This window comes from Neofelis nebulosa, chromosome 11 (genome assembly GCF_028018385.1).
Source record: "Neofelis nebulosa isolate mNeoNeb1 chromosome 11, mNeoNeb1.pri, whole genome shotgun sequence".
Classification (NCBI taxonomy): domain Eukaryota; kingdom Metazoa; phylum Chordata; class Mammalia; order Carnivora; family Felidae; genus Neofelis; species Neofelis nebulosa.
In genome coordinates this window covers 74,259,503-74,278,233 of record NC_080792.1, presented here as the reverse complement: position 1 = coordinate 74,278,233, position 18,731 = coordinate 74,259,503, and the positions used below count along the sequence as shown (strand labels likewise).

Below are 18,731 nucleotides of genomic sequence, written 5' to 3'. Positions count from 1 at the left end.
TTTTAAAGGCTGTCCTTGACACTGCATGCCTCCTTATATGTTGCACCTTGAGCTCCTCTCTTGCCTACTCTGCTTCCTTCTTTGAGAGAAAACAGAGCTACACCCGCAACCCAAGTCACTCGTGCCGTCCCAACTGTCATCCCAAGTCCTTCCTCACCCTCACATATTATCTAGTCCTTCAGCAAATCCTGTCAGCTCTACCTCCAAAATATACCCAACATGTCTCTCCATCACATTGCCACCACCCAGGTCCCCACCACCCAGTATTCCTCCTGGGCAACCTGCTCTCCCACTCTGTCCCACACAAAAGCAAGGGCAAGATTTTTCAAATGCAAACAGGATCATGTTTCCCACTCCTCAAAACACTTCCATGGGGCTTCCCGGTGCTCCAAGGGCCTATGAAGCCTGGTCCTTGACAGGTCCCTGGTCCCTCTCTATCATCACTGCCCACCCAAGCTCCCTCCAATTCTACATTGGCTATTTGGCCTCCTTGCAGTTCCCAGTGCTCTGCACACTCTCTTTGCACATGCTGTTCCCCACACTTCTCCCCACCCCATCCCAGTCCCCCTTAGTGAACTCCCCTCCTGTCCTGGCTGCTTTGTGTACTTTTGTTAAACATGTCCCTGGTGTTCTGTGCCTTTCCTTCCCAGTACTGCACTGTCTGCACCCCAGCATTCATTGGGTGACTGAAGGCTTATTGCCAGCTCCAGAATACACACCACTGTGAGCTCCATTAGGCCAGGGATCCAGGCTGGTTTTGCTCACTTTGACTTCCCCGGTGCCCACACTGAGTTGAATCAATGCTTGTTGGATGAACAACAAGGGGAGGGAGTAAGGTTAGGCACCTGTCAGATTATGGGTGGGGGCCACATTCCCTGGTTTTCTTAGGGAGACCCAGTGTTCGTCTGTTATTTGGGCATACTAAAATAATGGTGCCCATGTTCCAATGGTGCCCAAGTGCCCCAGTTTGGTCAGTCTAATTATTGAAAAAAAGAGGTTCACCCCAGAATTTCTGCTTTTTCCCAGCCCCACACTGGTTTCCCACTTTTCCCCTACAAGCCCAAAGCTTTTCCTTGTTGCTCCTGAAATGTTTTTCCTCTTTTAATAATCCCCCTGCATTGCTCTAACCCCCAGAAATACATAAGAATTCTGTTTGCCCATTTCACTGCAGAATTGTCCTCCTGGAGGGTTGCCATGGCAGTTGAATGATGTCACTGCCCTGGAAACAGTTGCCTAGGAGATGAGTGATGTCACTTCCCGGAGGTGATTGCCATGGCAACCATCTCAGTGAAACTAGGGGTGGCCAGGAAAGTGAAGGGGGGTGGAGGGCGGATACAGAAGGGACAAATGTGAAGGGCGGAAGGAAGGGGGGGCGGGGAGTACAGGAAAAACGGCCAGGAAGAGGATGGGGACCATCCCAGAGCAGTTGAAAATAACAGAAAATCAGAAATGGAAAAGCACGCAAAGACCACCAAAAGCACCCACCTCATTTTTAGAGGCTGCTGACAGGCCAGAACTTGCTCAAGGTCACACTGCCAATTTACAAGTGATGTTAGAACAAAGCCCAAGCATAATTCCCATTTCTTATGTGGCTCATCAGTAGACTTGGGTGGTGAAATAAAGGATTCTTTTGGTCATTTCTTATTAAAAATTCTGGTCTCAAATCAATTGTTCATGAATTCAACAAATTCTTGTGAACTGTGTGCTAGGCCCAGAGAAAAACCTGAATGACATTTTCAGGGTTATTTATGTTTATCGTACCCCCTCCCCACTAGAGTGTTAGCCCCATGACAACGGGCAATGCACCCTGCCCAGTCAACCTGTGTTTGTTGGGTGACTGAAGGTGATGTGCCATTGTGTGGTACAGACCCATAGTACTAGAGTCCAGAGAGAAGGTCATGGTTAGCTGTCAGGGAGAAGATGGAATTTCATAGATAAGATTTGAATAGGCCAAGAGAAGAAAGCCATTCCAGAAAGGAAGGAAGAGTAATGGCTTAAGCCAAAATGAGAGCTGGCTGAACAGTTTGGGTCCAGCTGCATAGAGATTTCACCTAGTAGTGCTTTGGTTACCTCTTAGGGTCATACTGTTGCTATAGCACCGATAGGCATCTCCTCTTCTGGAAGAATGAGCTCCAAGGATTAGGAGGAAGAAAGGCATTAAACTCCATGTTGCTGAATATTGCTGGAGGTGGGGACGGGGCAGAGACTGATCTGAAGAGGCGAGTGTAAAGAAAGTAAACTGAGAGAAATCCGGCTGATAAGGAAGGAAAGGGTCTCATCAAGAAAGACCTGAAATGTCAGGCTTCCAGCCTCTACCTGAAGGCAACATACTCATGAAAAGAACAAAGACTTTGGAACCCTGCACAAGGTCATGTGTTGTCACTTCTTAGCTGTGTGACTATATGCAAGTCTGTTTTCTCTCTGAGCCTCTCGATTATAGCTACAAACTCGTTCATGGGATTTGGGTTTTATTTTTTAAGTGTATGTAAAGCCCCATTTAGGGGCTCCTGGGTGGCTCAGTCGGTTAAGTGTCCAACTCTCGATTTTGGCTCAGGTCATGATCTCGAAGTTCGTGGTTGTTGTTGTTTTTTAATTTACATCCAAATTAGTTAGCATATAGTGCAACAATGATTTCAGTAGATTCCTTAGTGCCCCTTACCCATTTAGCCCATCCCCCTCAGTTTGTTCTCCGTATTTATGAGTCTCTTCTGTTTTGTCCCCCCGTTTTTATATTATTTTTGTTTCCCTTCCGTTCATCTGTTTTGTCTCTTAAAGTCCTCATATGAATGAAGTCATATGATTTTTGTCTTTCTCTAATTTCACTTAGCATAATACCCTCCAGTTCCATCCACGTAGTTACAAATGGCAAGATTTCATTCTTTTTGATTGCTGAGTAATACTCCATTGTATATATATGCCACATCTTCTTTATGCATTCATCCATTGATGGACATTTGGTCTCTTTCCATACTTTGGTTATCGTTGACAGTGCTGCTATAAACATGGGGTGCATGTGTCCCTTCGAAACAGCACACCTGTATCCTGTGGATAAGTGCCTAGTAGTGCAATTGCTGGGTCATAGGGTAGTTCTATTTTTAGTTTTTTGAGGAACCTCCATACGTTTTCCAGAGTGGCTGCACCAGCTTGCATTCCCAATAAATAAAAATGTTTTTAAAAATTTAGAATAATAATGCAAAGTCTGACCCAAAGTCACCAGGCAGGAGGCTCCCAGACAGATGAGAGGTTTCAGATGAGACAGTATTTCATTAGGCCTTGATTTGGGTGGGACGTTGGATAGACTGAATACGGAAGAAGAGAGACCAGAGAGGCAGGGAGGCAAACTATTGTAACTTTTCTGGGACTCCTTTTCTCCAGATAGGGATCAAAAAACCCATGGTGTACTGGAAAGAGCCTTGGAGGACTGCCCCAGTTTTGATCTCAGTGTTATTACTCTTACTAGCTGTGTACCTCATACCACTTGATAACCTGGTTTTCTCGTCTGTCAAAAAGACTATCATTCCTACCTTCCAGGGATGCTGTAAAGATCTAGAGACCACACATCTGAAGTGTGAACAAAGTAGATATTTGAAATGGTTGTTTTCATCAGTCTAATTACTGGGCTTTATAATAGAAGATGATGTTAAGTCCCAGCCAGCTGTGAATCCATTTTTATGCTTCCCCAATGGAGGGTCTCCCGAGAACTGAGTACACTCGTGGTCTCTTGAATGGCAAGAAGTCTGTAAGGACGTATAGGGGGTATGGAGGGCCCGACATTCGGAATGCAACCTAGTTCATTTTATAAGCTAAGAGGCATCCCAAACTCCCCAGTCTGAAGAGATTTAAGACAGCCAAGTATTTACCCGACAATAGCTCTATTACCAAGAGCCCGGAAGCAGCCTAAGTGTCCAATTGATGAATGGATAAAGAAAATGTGGCTTATATATATAGTGGAATATTATTCATCCATAAAAAATGAAATCTTAGCATTTGCAATGGCATGGATGGAGCTAGAGATTATAATGCTAAGTGTAGTCAGTCAGAGAAAGACCAATACTGTATGATTTCACTCATATGTGGAATCTAAGAAACAAAACAAACAAGCAAAGGGAGAAAGACAAACCAAAAAACAGACTGTTAACTATAGAGAACAAACTGATGATTACCAGTTGGGGAGGTGGGTGGCGGGGATGGGTGAAATCGATGATGGGGATTAAGGAGGGCACTTGTCACAATAAGCACTAGATGATTAAAATAAAAACTTGAAAAAAAGAATCCTATACCCTTTCCACCAACTGAAACAAATGATTTCTGAGCAGTTTGAGTTACTGAAAATCTGCAGCAAGCACCAATAAATTTAAACATCCAAGTATAATCCCCTCAACTCTAAGTGAAAATATTAAAAGCACTGAAGGTGTCCCCAGAATGGGATGTGTGCCACATCCATTTTTTTCTTCTCAATCCCAAGAGCATAGTAGTGTAAAGAACCATGAACAAAAATTTAAAGAATCTGAATGCTAGTCTAGGTTCTGTTACCAATTTTCCAGTAACTCTGGAAAAGCCATCTCATTTCCCTGAAGTTTAGTTTCCCCTGCTGTAACATTGAGATGACCCTGTCATTTCATAAGCTTATCTTGACAAATTTTAAAACATGAGTGTACAAAACTGGAAAGTAAGCTTTAAGATTATGCAGTAGAGAAGCCTTCCAGGTCTACGGCACATGTAATTTGTAGCTCCCTGAGGTGCTCTCAAAGAATCCCACTAACCACTTATGGGGCTAAAATTTAATTGTGTGTGTCTTTGCATCCCCATTCCCCATTCCCAGACCAAAGATGCCTTACACAGAGTACTTTGAGTTGAATGAAAACAATACAAATCCTACACTTAATAAAAACTGAGAGACGCTAAGTCTCAAAAAGTTATGTGGCTTGGCAAGGCTGCCTGGAGCATGGCATTGCCAAACCCCCAAGAGAGGGCAGTTAGAACTCTGGATGGATTAGAAGCCGTAGACAGGCTGTCCTCTGGGACTTAACAGCTGTGTGAACCCCAGAGGTCCACAACCTCATTGGTTTCCTCATTTGCAAGGTGGGGACAAAACCCTTCATAAGCCAGCTATGCAATGAAAATGTGACTCTTCCTAAAGCTCTTCCTGTAAAGGGCATTTCAAATTTATAAAGTTCTAATGTCTACATGTTTATCAAGCCAAGTGTCTTGGCCACATAAAGCTGGTTACTTTAAGATACCTGACTTACTAACTGAAGTGAAAGTCAATAACCACTTTAGCTAGCAATTAGGTCAACCTGCAACAGTATTTTAGGAGCACAAGGGTCATACCTCTACTTCAGAAAGAGAAAACAGGTTAAACTTCCAAGCTAAAAAGGTCTGTGCCTCCACCACAACGGAAGTTCAAGGACAGAGACTGGGTGATGGCATTTCTCACCAGTCTAGTGTCAAGCTTAGTCAGGATTAAGGTATCCTAAGACCTACGTGTTACAGAACCAATCCACTTAACGAGCACTTTGAGTCCTGGACACCAAGCTGCAGGTGGTAAAACCTGTGAGGGGCTCAAGTCCACATCACCAGAGAATGAGTGTAGCTGGGGATGCTAAGCCTCAAGAGAAGCCTTGGGGTGAAAACAGATGAAATAGCTTAAGGGGTCTGGCCTTTTCCTTCTTTAAACTCAGAGGGTTGTTTTTTTTTTTTCTCTATTTTAAAGAATACTCAAAGCTTTCTTAGTAATAATCACTAGATTATTTCAGGGATCCAGGTTATGCCCTGAATTAACATTTTATTATATCTAATACAGTAAGGGTATTCAGAAAATTTGAGGACATGTATAAGCTCAATATCTACTTTGGTTAAATATCAACCAACACTCCAGTCGGGTAGGTCAAGCTACACCCTCCCAGGTTAAACACAGACCTGACCTTTCAGTGGTCAGGTGCTACACTGAGGAAGACAGCATTTTGGTCTGCTCAACTCCCATACAACCACTCGGTGTCAGGAAGAGTGGGTCAGAGAGACTATGCTGACTAGGTTCACAGAAAACAATTTAAAATTCATGAGTCTTATGTATATACTGCAAAATGTTATAATGGAATCAGAGAGCGAGAAAACTTACTGTGCTAGGGGCACCTGGGTGGGGTCCAACTCTTCATCTGAATTCCAGCCCTGAACTGATAGCACAGAGCCTGCTTTGGATTCTGTCTCTCCCTCTCTCAAAATAAATAAACTTAAAAAAACAAACAAACAAAACCCTGTTTTTAAAAATGCTTCAGTGGTTGAGAGACTAAAACCAGAATTCAAAATGGTAACCTATTAAATAGCTCCTTCAGAAGGGGAAAAATGAAAAACACATATGTAGACAAGAATATCCCCAAAGCAGCATTTATTTACCCATTGAATTCCAAAACATTTAATTTAGAAGTCTGGCATTTCATAATCACCCATCTTGATTGACATGGGCTGACACATGGTGCTGTCAGGATACACAGGACAATAGCCAAAGAGTTACAAAAAATAAATCCATGATTCTTAAAACAATCGCAACCAAAAAAAAAAAAAAAAAAGTTACAGGTATCAAAACTTTAGATGCATTGCATTGAAAAAGAAGGTTTGTGCACATCATAATTTAAAGAGGCAAAACAAGGCGCTACTGAAACCTCACGTTAAACAGTTCATTAAGAAGCTGATGGAAAGGAGAGAGGTCTCTGTAATCAGCTTCCCTTAACAGTTTTCCATTAGCTGAAGAAAGAGGTGGGAGGGGTGAATTCATTTTTTGCATGCACAAGATGTACTGCTTAACAAAACACTATCAGCTTGTTTTAAATGGATCATTTAAATATCAACTGTAGCCTGTGTTGGCTAATTCTCCTTTCTAAACTTCCCCAATACTTTTGCTTGGATTTCACATACATTAATAGGCACAGAATGCCTCATTCAGAACCCACTTGTCTGCACAATTCGGAAAGGGAGCCCCTATGGGCTTAAAGCAACCATCAATCCAGCAATGCCCATGAAGATTTATCTGAAACTGCTTCCCAAGGGGCAGGAGAGCAGATCTTAGTAGCTGTGCTGCCAATACAGATAGGTTTAGCACTAGATATTTAGTGATTGTGGCAAGGAAGAATCAGTGATGATGGGGGTGGTGGGTGAAGGAAGGGCCAGGGACCCAAAGACTCTTCAGTTGCCTTCTCCTGCTTCTTCATCCTGCTGGTCGCTCGTCCAGAGGGTGAGGTTGTCTCGCAGCAACTGCATGATGAGCGTGGAGTCCTTATAGGAATCCTCGTTTAGTGTGTCCAGCTCAGCTATGGCATCATCAAAGGCTTGTTTGGCTAAGAGGCAGGCCTGCTCAGGTGCATTCTGGATCTCATAGTAGAACACAGAGAAGTTGAGGGCCAGACCCAGCCGGATGGGGTGCGTTGGCTGCATGTGCTCTTTGCTGATTTCAAAGGCTTCCTTGTAGGCAGCCTCAGAAGCTTCGACCACACTGTTTTTCTTCTCTCCGGAAGCTACCTCTGCCAAGTAGCGGTAGTAATCACCTTTCATTTTCAGGTAAAATACCTTGCTTTCATACTGGAAATCATTGCAGTTCTTGATGAGGAACTTGTCAAGCAGAGCCAGGACATCATTGCACACTGTTTCCAGCTCCTTCTCAATCTTCTCCCGGTAAGCTTTAACTTTCTCTAATTTCTTTTCATTTCCATCAGCCATGGTTTTCTGCTCAATGCTGCTGATGACCCTCCAGGAAGATCGCCTGGCACCAACCACATTCTTGTAGGCCACAGAGAGGAGGTTTCGATCTTCATTGGAGAGAGGTTCATTGAGCTCTGTCACCTGCAAAAAAATCCCAAAAAGATAAACACTGAGATCTGAATCCAAAAATATTAGAAATCTTCCTTTGAATCTAATCAACAACACTTTCTCAAAAACAGGATCATGGACAAGCCACACTCATTTAAACAGAATAAATACTTGAAATAAAATATTCAGTGATAAGGGATATGAGAAATTCATATTTAAGATGTTGCCTTAGTCTTGGTAGAGATATAGGGATAAAGGTGATCATGGAAAGACTGTGGTGGTACACAGTGGTGGATGAAAAAGTCCTGAGGTTCAGCTATTCTGCAAAAAGTATTGTCAACAATGAGATCAAACAACTCCTTTGCCAAATGTTCAAGGATTATAGACTGGAAGTACATTCCAGATTCTGCTTCCAATTGTATATTCTAAAAAGAACCAATCACACCTCCCTCAAACACATTATTAATAGGTAAGAGCTTCACCTATGAGATCAAACACAGATCAAGTGGCCAGAGTTTTGCCCTGAGTGGTTACACAGAGAATCCCACTGGTACACCCAGACCTCCCCCAACCCAAATGGATGCATGAGTGACAGTAATGTGCCCCAGCCTCTGCTAAAAGGAAACACAGTTACTCAGCAGTAAGCTCTACTTTGACTTACCTGACAGGAAACCCTGACTGGCCATCGAGGATGGAAGCACCAATTATTTTAAGTGGAAATGTTAAACTTCACAAGCTGTAGCTTTCTTTAGGTAGTTCTCCATGATGCCAACTCTAAGCAAGCCAGCTTATGTAGTGTAGAAAGAGCACCGGACTTTTGTGTTGTTGAATTGTGTCCCCTTAAGTTATGTTGAAGTCCTAACCTCTGGTACCTATGAATGTGACCTTATTGGGAAACAGAACCTCTACAGATGTAATCAAGTCAAGATGAGATCATACTGTATTAGGGTGGATCCCAAATCCAATGACTGGTGCCCTTAAAAGGAGTGGGAGATTTGGAGAGACCTATGGAGAACACCATATGATGATGGAGGCAGAGACTGGAGTGATGTGTCTACAAGCCAAGGAAGGCCAAGGAAGGCCAAGGACTGCCAAGACACACCAAAAGTTAAAAGAGAGGCTAGGAAGGATTTTTCCCCAGAGCCTTCAGGAGCACAGCCCTGCTGACACCTTAATCCTGGACTTCTAACCTTCCCAACTGCAACAAAATAATTTGTTTTAAGCTACCCAGCTTGTGGTACTTTGTTTGGCAGCCCAAGGAAACTAATACAGATGTGGAATCAGAAAACTTTGGTCTGGGTCCCCCAAAGCTGCTAATTTGCTAAATCAGGCTCTTTTAAAAAGTAGGGGGAGGGGCGCCTGGGTGGCGCAGTCGGTTAAGCGTCCGACTTCAGCCAGGTCACGATCTCGCGGTCCGGTCCGTGAGTTCGAGCCCCGCGTCAGGCTCTGGGCTGATGGCTCGGAGCCTGGAGCCTGCTTCCGACTCTGTGTCTCCCTCTCTCTCTGCCCCTCCCCCGTTCATGCTATGTCTCTCTCTGTCCCAAAAATAAAAAAAAAAAAAGTAGGGGGATTCCTTAATTATATGACTTACTGGTAAAAGTCTTTAATTTTCAGAAAAAAGGAAAAACACTTAGGAAACCATAAAACACTAAGCAAAGAAAAATATTACTTAAACCATAAGGAGAGAACTCCTGTAAGTGAGGGGAAGGGGGAAAGGCCAGGGGCAAAGGAGAAAGTTATTAACAGCATATTAAAACAGACAGGCTTTAACATGGATTGAACAGACTCAGCAGTGGAGAACCAGAAATTCTAAAAAAGAACCAAAACATTAACTCAAGAACGTAAGCACAAATATAAACATTATGTGTAAAATTAGAAAACTTGTGCCAAGTTCTTCATTGTCCACCAGCAACTCCTCCCCACCAATATACCCTGGACAAGATAAAAATACCAACTGTCTTCTAATTTCCCCATTCCCGTCCCCATTACCCATACTCTTTTGCTACAGACCCCCAGCCCGAGATTGTCTCTCCTCCTCTGACTACTTAATCAACCCAACTCCACTTTTTTCTTCACTGTGGTCTTTGGTTACAGGCTGCCTCTGCCCTTCAGTAGGATGGCTGCCTGCAAACCAGGCTCCTCATTCCTCCTCACAGACATGAGTGGTCTCCACACTTTTCTCAATGATCCGCCTCAGTCCAGGGCAATCTTCTCTCTACTAATCCAAAATCCATACTCCCTTCGAATCCATTTGAAGACCTGTAACCCCACCAGTTTTCTCCTCCAGTGAGTTCCTTTAAACACATACATTAGTTCATGAGAAATATAAAGAGACTTTATATTTGTTAATTTAGTCTTTTAAGGAAGCAACCCTTATAAATCAAAATTCCATCTTGAATCCTCTGAAAAATCTCAGAATGTCTGAATCTTCTTGAATGACTCACTTTTTCAGGGCAATATTCAGTGAAACAAATATGAGGTAAGCACAGAATTTGAGCTCCTTAGATCCTGAAGTAAATCTAAGGCACTTGACATTAAAATGCAAACGATATCCAAAAAAATTTTTAAATAAAATAAGATTCAACAATATCCAAAGAGTCACTATATACTTCACCCTGTGGCTAATAAAGATGCTTATTAAGACTGCCACAAAGACCCAAGTTAACTCCCCAGAATGTATCGTTAAAACTGAGTGCATGTGAAATATGTTTATATATCACACACGGTGTTTGTACAATGGACAGTATCATTACTAAAAAACAAAACCACCATAAGACATCTGGAGTTTAGCCTGAGCTAGCTGTGTGACCTTGTCTGGGAATCAAAAGTAAAACAAGGGGCATCAGCCTAAACGATTTCCAAGGACCTCTTCAGCTCTAATATTCTAGAATTCCATTTTTCCTGAGCAACAATAAGAGGTGTGGAAAGGCACAAGGTTGATAATATTAGTTTAAAAGAAATTTGGGTGTATCCACAGGTTTCTGGAATTCATGCAGCTCTTCTCCATCAGGAATAAACTGCCCAAAAAGGTACTGGACAATATTTATCACACCTTCACAAGCAAAACCATTTACTAGGATTATTAGTGTTTATATAACAATCATCTGGTTTCCTGCCAGTCTGAATGAATCACTATCAGCATCAGCTGAGTGTGACTAACAGCTAAGCAAGCATTGTTCTTAGAACCCCAGCCAGGGCCTAACTAGGAAATAACTGGATATGTTTAAATATAGTATTTTTTTATGCTCCTGGGTTACAACTCAGTTACGAAAGGGAAACTTATGGAAGGAAGATCGTTTTATTACTTGATTGGATAACTAAAGGAAACTGAGCTTCCCCCACACTGGAAAATGATAGAGCAAAATGCAATCAAATGGCCTATTCAAATACACAGGATTTACAGCCAGTCTTGTTTGGTGACACATACTGCAAATAACCTTCATTAATGTTAGCACCAGTTCCCAATATTTTAAATTCTAGACTACTGGAGGCAGGAGAGCTAAGGCAAGTCTGGTGATATGCTAAGAGAAGCAGACACTGGGAGGCAATGTAGTATAATGGAAAGGAAAACAGCTACTAGTCCCAACCACAGCCAGATGGTCATCTGCATGCATATTCTATGCAGATGATTTAGTGCAGCTCTACAATTATAAGTTTCCAAATGGCTTCTAACTGGGAACATGAAGCAAAGACACAGAATTTTCAAGATAAAGAGACCTGCACAATGGTTCTCAACCTGCTTTCTACTCCAGTCAGTTTCAACACACCCTCATTTCTGCCACACATCAGCTGCCTTCAGGGTAGCCATTCCAGACACTAAGTCTTCATGTGGCTGCACCACATCTAAGGGGCTCCTCAACTCTGCACACAGCCTCTCTGCCTTCCTGTTCTGTCCACCTCCCACTCCACTTAATCCTACTTACAATCCTTCTGAAAACCTTAAATTGGTGGACCATTCCCATTTATTATAAAGGCCCATGTCTCCATCTCCCTTAAGGATTGGACTCCAGGACAGCCATTTGACTGATGGCCTTACCATACTGCCATGGCTGTGCCAACCCCAGCCCAGGGCACTCACTTCCATCCCATTTTCTCCGCTCTGGGACTACACAGCAGTACTAGAAGTTACAAATAAGCCGGCAGGCTACTAACTCATTTATCTTCCTATGACACCATTCGCTTACTCAAAAATTCCTAAGGGCCTCCTCCCACTAACTCACCAGGCAATAAACTATGTGTTTGTGAGTAAAAATAGATCCACTGCCAAAAATAGCACAGGGACTATTTGGGAAAACTTAAAGTTCTTAATCTGGGAAACATCCAACCTCAAAAGTAATACTGAGCAAACAAAAAATGCCACCCCATGGACTGCCAGGCCACGTTGCCGAAGTCAGGGTAAACGTTATTTCTCCTGAAGGGCACTCCCATCCTTCAGAGCTACATGCACACACTACTATCCCATCTTTTATAGTTACCCACACCCACTTGCTACCAACAAGCTTGCTTTTGATAAGAGTTTACAACAGGAAAAAACGACTCTCATGTATAATTAAGTAAAAATAACCACATCATAAAATCTTTAAGCTTCTTTGGCAGAACCTTGTATGTATTTTAAAAAAAGAAAAGAAAAAGAAAAAAAGATGAGCCAGAGGAATGAAAGGTTTTTTGGCTGACTCTTCCCCAAGTTACTGTTCTCAAAGTGAGGATTCTGGCTGGTCCCAAGCTGATAACCCACCTGTCACCACTTGCCCAGGCCTGGAAAGACCACTCCCTGTCCTCACCAGGGCAAGGCTGCAGTCCTAGATGGCCAAAGAGAAGCTAAACTTCAAGCTCAGAGCAGATGAGTTCAGGTAGTTAATATCCACTTGAAGCTTAAATTAGTCAAAATAGCTACTTCTGTATCATGGAGAGACTACCTTTTTCTTGCTCTTGACATAACTGAACATTTTTGTAGGGATTGGCAAGGATTAAATACAACCCATCTGAATGGTTACTGCATGCTACTATCCCTGGAGGCACCAGTGCTGAAGGCTTCAGAAGCTGTGCCAAGTTCCGATCGCAGGGAAGTGCCAACACCCACCACCACAGGGGAAAGCCGCTGCAGCCAGGAGTGGGAAGAGCACCCAAACCATGGGGCAGAAGATGGGTGGCCTCAACCAGGACACTAAGAGGAATTTTACCAATAACCTAGACAATGAAATTTCAGGGCCTATAGGCTTATAAAATATACTAAAAGCCATGTGGAGAAACAACTGGTACCAAGGATATGAAACAATTTCTTAAAATACCACAAGTATAATTTAACATAGAGTCCTGCACTTCTTAATTCATAGCAGGAATTCAAATTCAATTAAAACTTTGTTTCTTACACTAAAAACCCCTCCTGGTCTTCAGAACAAGCAAGATCCAGATGTGTGAGTTTGCCTTTTACGTTCCCCTGCTATAGCTAAGACCCATAGGCAGTAGATTGTTTTTAATCAAATTTGGCAAAAATGGCTTACATCTGATAGATGAAATTATTTGTTCACTAAACCCACTTGTGTAAAGGGCCTAGAAGTCAGTCACCAATGATGACTAGTATACTAGAATGTATACTAGAGATATTATCCCTGGGCCATTATTATACAGTGGTTAAAGTTACAGTTCTACTTTCCAGAGTTCAATTCTTGGCTTTACAACTTGACCTCGAAAAAATTAACCTCTTTAAATCCCTTTGTAAAATGGAGTTAACAACTATCCAGAGTTAATCCATCTGGAGTTGTTATGAAAATTAAATGAAAATGTACACACGGGAGTAACAGCTAACCATTTACTGAATGCCTAATTAGTAAAATGGTAAGTTCCATAAACTTGGTGAATTGCAACACAGAAAACACATTTGGGGTACCTCCTCCTAAACCATATTTCTGGAAGCGTGACACTGCATTCTAATACTAATATGAAATTCCAGACAAAGCTCTGTGAACTGTTCACCATCTGAAATCCTTTTAATTCAGGCTACTGCAAGAATCCAGAACCTTCTCTTCTTCCTCAGCCAAAATATGGCAAAGCAATAATTACATTACAAATGAGCACTTAGTGGGAAAGAGGACTCTCTAGTTTATTTCATTATCCAAACTACAGTACTGATGTGGCTTTAAGATTTCACACTAACCACAATTTTGGTATACCTCAAAATCATCTTTAGTTTTAATACCTGCAACACAGCATTATGTCTCACCCTGAGCCACTCAGCCGAGCTCTCCTTTTATATACCACCTGCTCATTCCTCCACTTCCCATAATCTCACAGCTGTTGGAATAAGAGCCTTTTGCCCCTGGTTGGGCCAAGTGCCTCTTCCTCTCAGACTGTTTCTTTAAGCTGCAGCTTTGTTTCCTACACTTAAGATTTTTATAGATATTCTTCAAGTCCTTCAGACTTTCTCTGTCCTTTGTCAACCTTGTAATCAACTATGTAAAAATGTTAAAACACACCATGCTATCCCAAATATTTTGATGTTTTTTAAATTCACAATTACTACTTCTATGTTTTAATATAAAATAGATGACTTACAGCAATAAGAGACATGAATGAATCACGTCTATCCATGAGTACTCACCAGAAATCTGGTTATTTACCCTCTTTCCTTAAATCATTCAGTCTAATGCACTGACATTTTTTAATCCTCCTTTATAGGTTTATTTTACTTTCTCTAAAGATTTTATAATACCTATTTTTCAGAGGTTACGATTTCTGTAAGGTCGTTCCAACCCCCACCTGGAAAGGACCTGGGTTCTACAATGTTTCACAATGCTTCTTCCCACTGTTGCATTCTTTGCAAGCTGCTAGGTATGTATGAGATGAGGAGATCTTGAAGATGCTCCTTTACTTCAGAAGCATTTCTTGCCTCTTCACATTATGGGGTGAGGCAGGGAACTGCCTTGATTTGAGGCAACACCACTGTTTCCAATATTTTTCTTAAAGCTTTTCTTAAAGCATGATTTTTCTTAAAGCTTACCGACACCATCCTCCAGGTGACGCTGGTAGCACAAGGAACATCAATGATTACAGACAGGCATTATTAGGTGACCATTTAAATTATAAAGAAAACAGAAAACAAGTTAGAATGAAGACTGAAAACTGACTTGATATTAATACCAACATTACTAGTTTTACATTTCAAACGACTTGAAGTAAAGTGATGTTAGGTTTCAAAATTACAAGAGTGGTGGCATCAGAACATCTCCTCACTCAGGGTCTACCCGCGAGCAGTCTACTTACCTGCCCTTCCACCACCCGAAGAAATCCCACATAAATCCAGAGGGTTACTAGAATTCTCTTTTTCCAGAAACTCTACTTTAGGTCTACAATATTAATAAAATGGGACTGAGTCTTTTCCCAATAACATTAAGTATTTAACGCACAAATACCAAAAGATAAAACATTAAGAAATGGTCTTCCACTGACCCCTGCCAAGTCCTTTCCAAAGAATATATTCCATTAATTTAGATGACAAAAAAAAAACTTGGATTTTTTAAAAGGAGTTACCTTGAGGGAATGGTTTATCACAATTCTCAGATGACATAATGAGAGCTTGGATTGATTTTTAAATGCTGGATGGCTTATCCAACCCATCAATCATTTAAGATACAGCTATTACAGATTCCCAACACATGGGAGGGTCCATGAGTTTGCAAAATGCTACCTTAAAAGTCTCAGAAAAAAACTGTGAACACAAGTTTCTAGCTAGCTGCAGGAAAGCATTATTCGAGACTGCTTACAAAAAGCAGAAAACCAATCTTTTTCTCTCCCCAAATAGTTTATTTCATTCTGGTTACATCTCTCAATCCTTTCCTTACTTTCCATTTCACATTGCCTCAGATTTCCCAGAGCTCCAGAATGTCCTTTGTAGTCATTTTTCCTTAACCTCAATTCACCTTTATTCAAGACCAACTCCTTTATTCCCAAAGGGCTCCTAACACTGAGGTCTTCAAGCCCCACTCACAAGGTGAACGGGGACCTCACTAAAATGTCCAGAGAGGCCTCAACCTGCACAATCCCAGTACTACTCTGTTACTGGGGAGAAGAGGCTCACTCAAGTGTGACTTGTGTGGACAGAAGTGACTTTCTTATCCCAAAGAAAATTAAGCTCAGAATTCCTTCAGAGGAAATGGATTCCGTTGTTTCTGTAAAACCTGCAAAATTAATAGATTTTACATTTGTGTCCTTAAAGAGGTCCCCCTAAATTACAAAGACTTCAGATCCCAGACCTAGATTGTCCCTGGTTTAAGACTATCTAGCCTGTGACAGCATGCCAGTGCTCAAATCGGGATCACCAATGAATCAACAAATGAGTGGTAGTGGTGTTTTTCAAACACACTTAGGGCAAGGTGTAACAAGAATAGTACAGGAAAGATACCTCTTCAACTGTCTTTCTTAGCTGGATACTTCTAAATATTGACCCCAACAATGCATTTCATATGATATTAATATCAAAAGCCTGAAAAGGTTTTCAAATGATTCTGAAATTTTAGGGAGTCTCTCCATTAGTAGATTTCTAAGAAATCTCACAAGTCCAGCAAAAGGACAAATGAGCCATAATTCAGGCCAGTAATTGTCAAGCTTCAGCCCGCTAAAAATTGCCATGAGCACTGGTTAAGGTGCATTTCTGAGTCCCAATCCTAGAGTTGCAGAATCTTTATGTATAAGGCGGATCCTCCCAGGTCTCCGGAGGATGTACACTGGATGAACATAGCAGGCTGGGGGCCGCCAGCTGTAGCTGTACCACTATGTGACCTTGACGCAGAGAAGTATCGTTCATTTAGAAAAAAACGTAAAATAATGTTAAGAGGCAGGGACAGTGCGAGGATAACCGGAACTCTTAGTCTCAGAAATGCAGGTGGTGTCTAATCCACGGTATTTGCTAGGGTGTGGCTGGGCACGACTCTTTCACCGGAAATCAAGCTGCAGAATCAATCTATAAGGATCTATGAGGATCTCGGGAAGGCAAAGGCATACAGTTCTGTCTCGCCAACAAGTCACGTCTCATTTTAATCTCCAGGCAGATGCTCCCCACGTCAAACCTGGTAATCGGGCCCCACACACCCCGCCCGCCCCCCGCCCTCCCGCCTGCGTCCACGTCTAGACCGCAGGGTGGGGGGTCTTCGCACACAAAGCCAGACCCCGGGTATGGGAAGATGGAACGAGAACGATCCCGGCGAGCAGGGCAAAACAGATCGGAATCAGACACACTTCAGGTAGTGGCAGAGAAAACCAGGAGAGACAGGGCGCCACTCACTAGGTGATTCTTTATTACAAGTTGGGGTATGGAGGAAGGCGAGAGGAAGGTGTGCCCCTAAGTTGAGCAGAACAGTCTAGAACGAGGAATGCGGCTCTCACGTTTCCTCGGGCATCCCCTCCCCCAACCCAAGGCTCCAAGCTGGGATGCCGCGACCCCTGCCCACCCGAAAGGGGGCACTATCCCCCGCCCGCAGGAGGGTATTGTCACCCACCCGTCCCCGTGGGGCTCCATTCCTCCCCGGAGACCCCACCCGGGCCCGGCCGCAGGAAGTGGCGGGGCGGGCGCGGGAAGCGCGGGCTGCCGGCGGGCGGCCGCGCCCAGCGAGGTCGAAGGGTCGCCCCGGGCCCGGAGGGAGACGCCGCCCGGCCGCCCATCCCTCCCCTACGCCGGGCCCCCCAGCCGGCCGCCCGGCCTCCCGGCGCGCTCACCGCCTTCATGGCGGAGGCCATGTCGTCGTAGCGCTCCGCCTGCTCGGCCAGCCGCGCCCGCTGCAGCAGCTGCTCTCGGTCCCCCATGTCGCTCGTGGCTTGGCCTCGCCTCACTCCCGCACCACTCGCCCGCTCGCCCGCCCGTGCGTCCGCTCCCTGGTCGCCGCGGAGGCCGCCGCCGCGCACGCGCACTGGCTCGCCGGCCGGCCGGAGGCTGCAGGCTGCAGGCAGCGCAGCCGCTCGCGCCCTCTCGCTGGCTCGCCCCGCACGCTGTGGCTCGCGCCACCGACGCCGCCAAGGGAGGAGAGGCGGCCGCGCGGGGCGGGGGGATGGGAGGACGGAGGACGCCTGCGCAGTGGGAGCAACCAGGCCTGGCGGCGGAGAGCTGCGGGAGTGGGAGGGGGGGAAGGGCGGGCCGGCCCTAACGGTCTATTTCAAGGTGACGTCACCTACTATAAATAGCTGCCGCCGCCACTGCCCCGCCCGAGAGCTGCGCAGGCGCCCTGTGAGTGCTGCATTTTACCGCCGCATAGGTGGAGGTGGGAGAAGGGAGAATGGGGTGGGGACTGCGGAGACCTAGGAGGGGGCGCGGTGATGCGGTTGCGTAGGTAGCTCAGTGTCACAGCTCCTCCTTGAAGCGTGCCTCTGAGGCCAGGTTGGAGATCTGGCTTGAGAAGTTCCCAAAAAGCAAATAACCCTACTGTCCGGAAAAGCCAGGAGGCCGTGTGCCCCGAGGGGCGGGCCGAGACCGCCCTCCTCGAGCCCCCAGGCTGGTGGACCGGGCCTTGGGACACACCTTGCGCTTGGGTCTGCACTGGCCAGGGCCGGATCAGATCCGTACTTCGGGGACAGCACCTCTCCTGCCACCCCCAAATACACATTCACATACAGCGGGCTTCAGAGCTGCGCTCCCACCTTGAGAAGTGACTTTGGGTATACTGTGCCTTCCATGAGAGGAGGGACAGAGTAGTCTGGCTGTGATTAGTAACATTCAGCACATACCTACTAGGAGCCAGCCCACTGCTAAGCCTGTATAGACATAAACATTTAATCCTCACAACCCACCTCACAGGTGGGCACAGTTGGTCTCCCCATTTTTCAGAGTCAGATTAGTGACTCCAGGTTACACATCCTGTAAGCGGTGGGGCAGATCTGAGTTCAAACCCAGACTGAACATCCTTCTGTGGCAAAGGGGGGTGGGGTGGGGTGGATGGGCTGGCTGC

At 44.3% G+C, this 18,731-nt stretch overlaps 1 protein-coding gene across 1 annotated transcript; it reads right to left on the bottom strand.

The window, feature by feature from the left end:
* Nucleotides 1-6,368: 6,368 nt before the first annotated feature.
* YWHAH (tyrosine 3-monooxygenase/tryptophan 5-monooxygenase activation protein eta) lies at nucleotides 6,369-17,813 on the bottom strand. The gene is made up of 2 exons (XM_058690934.1): nucleotides 17,509-17,813; nucleotides 6,369-7,833 (listed from the first exon to the last, which is right to left on the bottom strand). Exons 1-2 carry the CDS (start codon nucleotides 17,593-17,595, stop codon nucleotides 7,180-7,182), a joined length of 741 nt encoding a protein of 246 aa, XP_058546917.1. The 5' UTR covers nucleotides 17,596-17,813; the 3' UTR covers nucleotides 6,369-7,179.
* Nucleotides 17,814-18,731: the final 918 nt, after the last annotated feature.

Coding starts and splice junctions, on each gene's coding strand:
- YWHAH (XM_058690934.1), bottom strand. CDS start 17,595: ATGGGGGACCGAGAGCAGCTGCTGCAGCGGGCGCGGCTGGCCGAGCAG. Junction 7,834..17,508: donor TGGCCTCCGCCATGAAGGCG/GTGAGCGCGCCG, acceptor ATTTTTTTGCAG/GTGACAGAGCTCAATGAACC.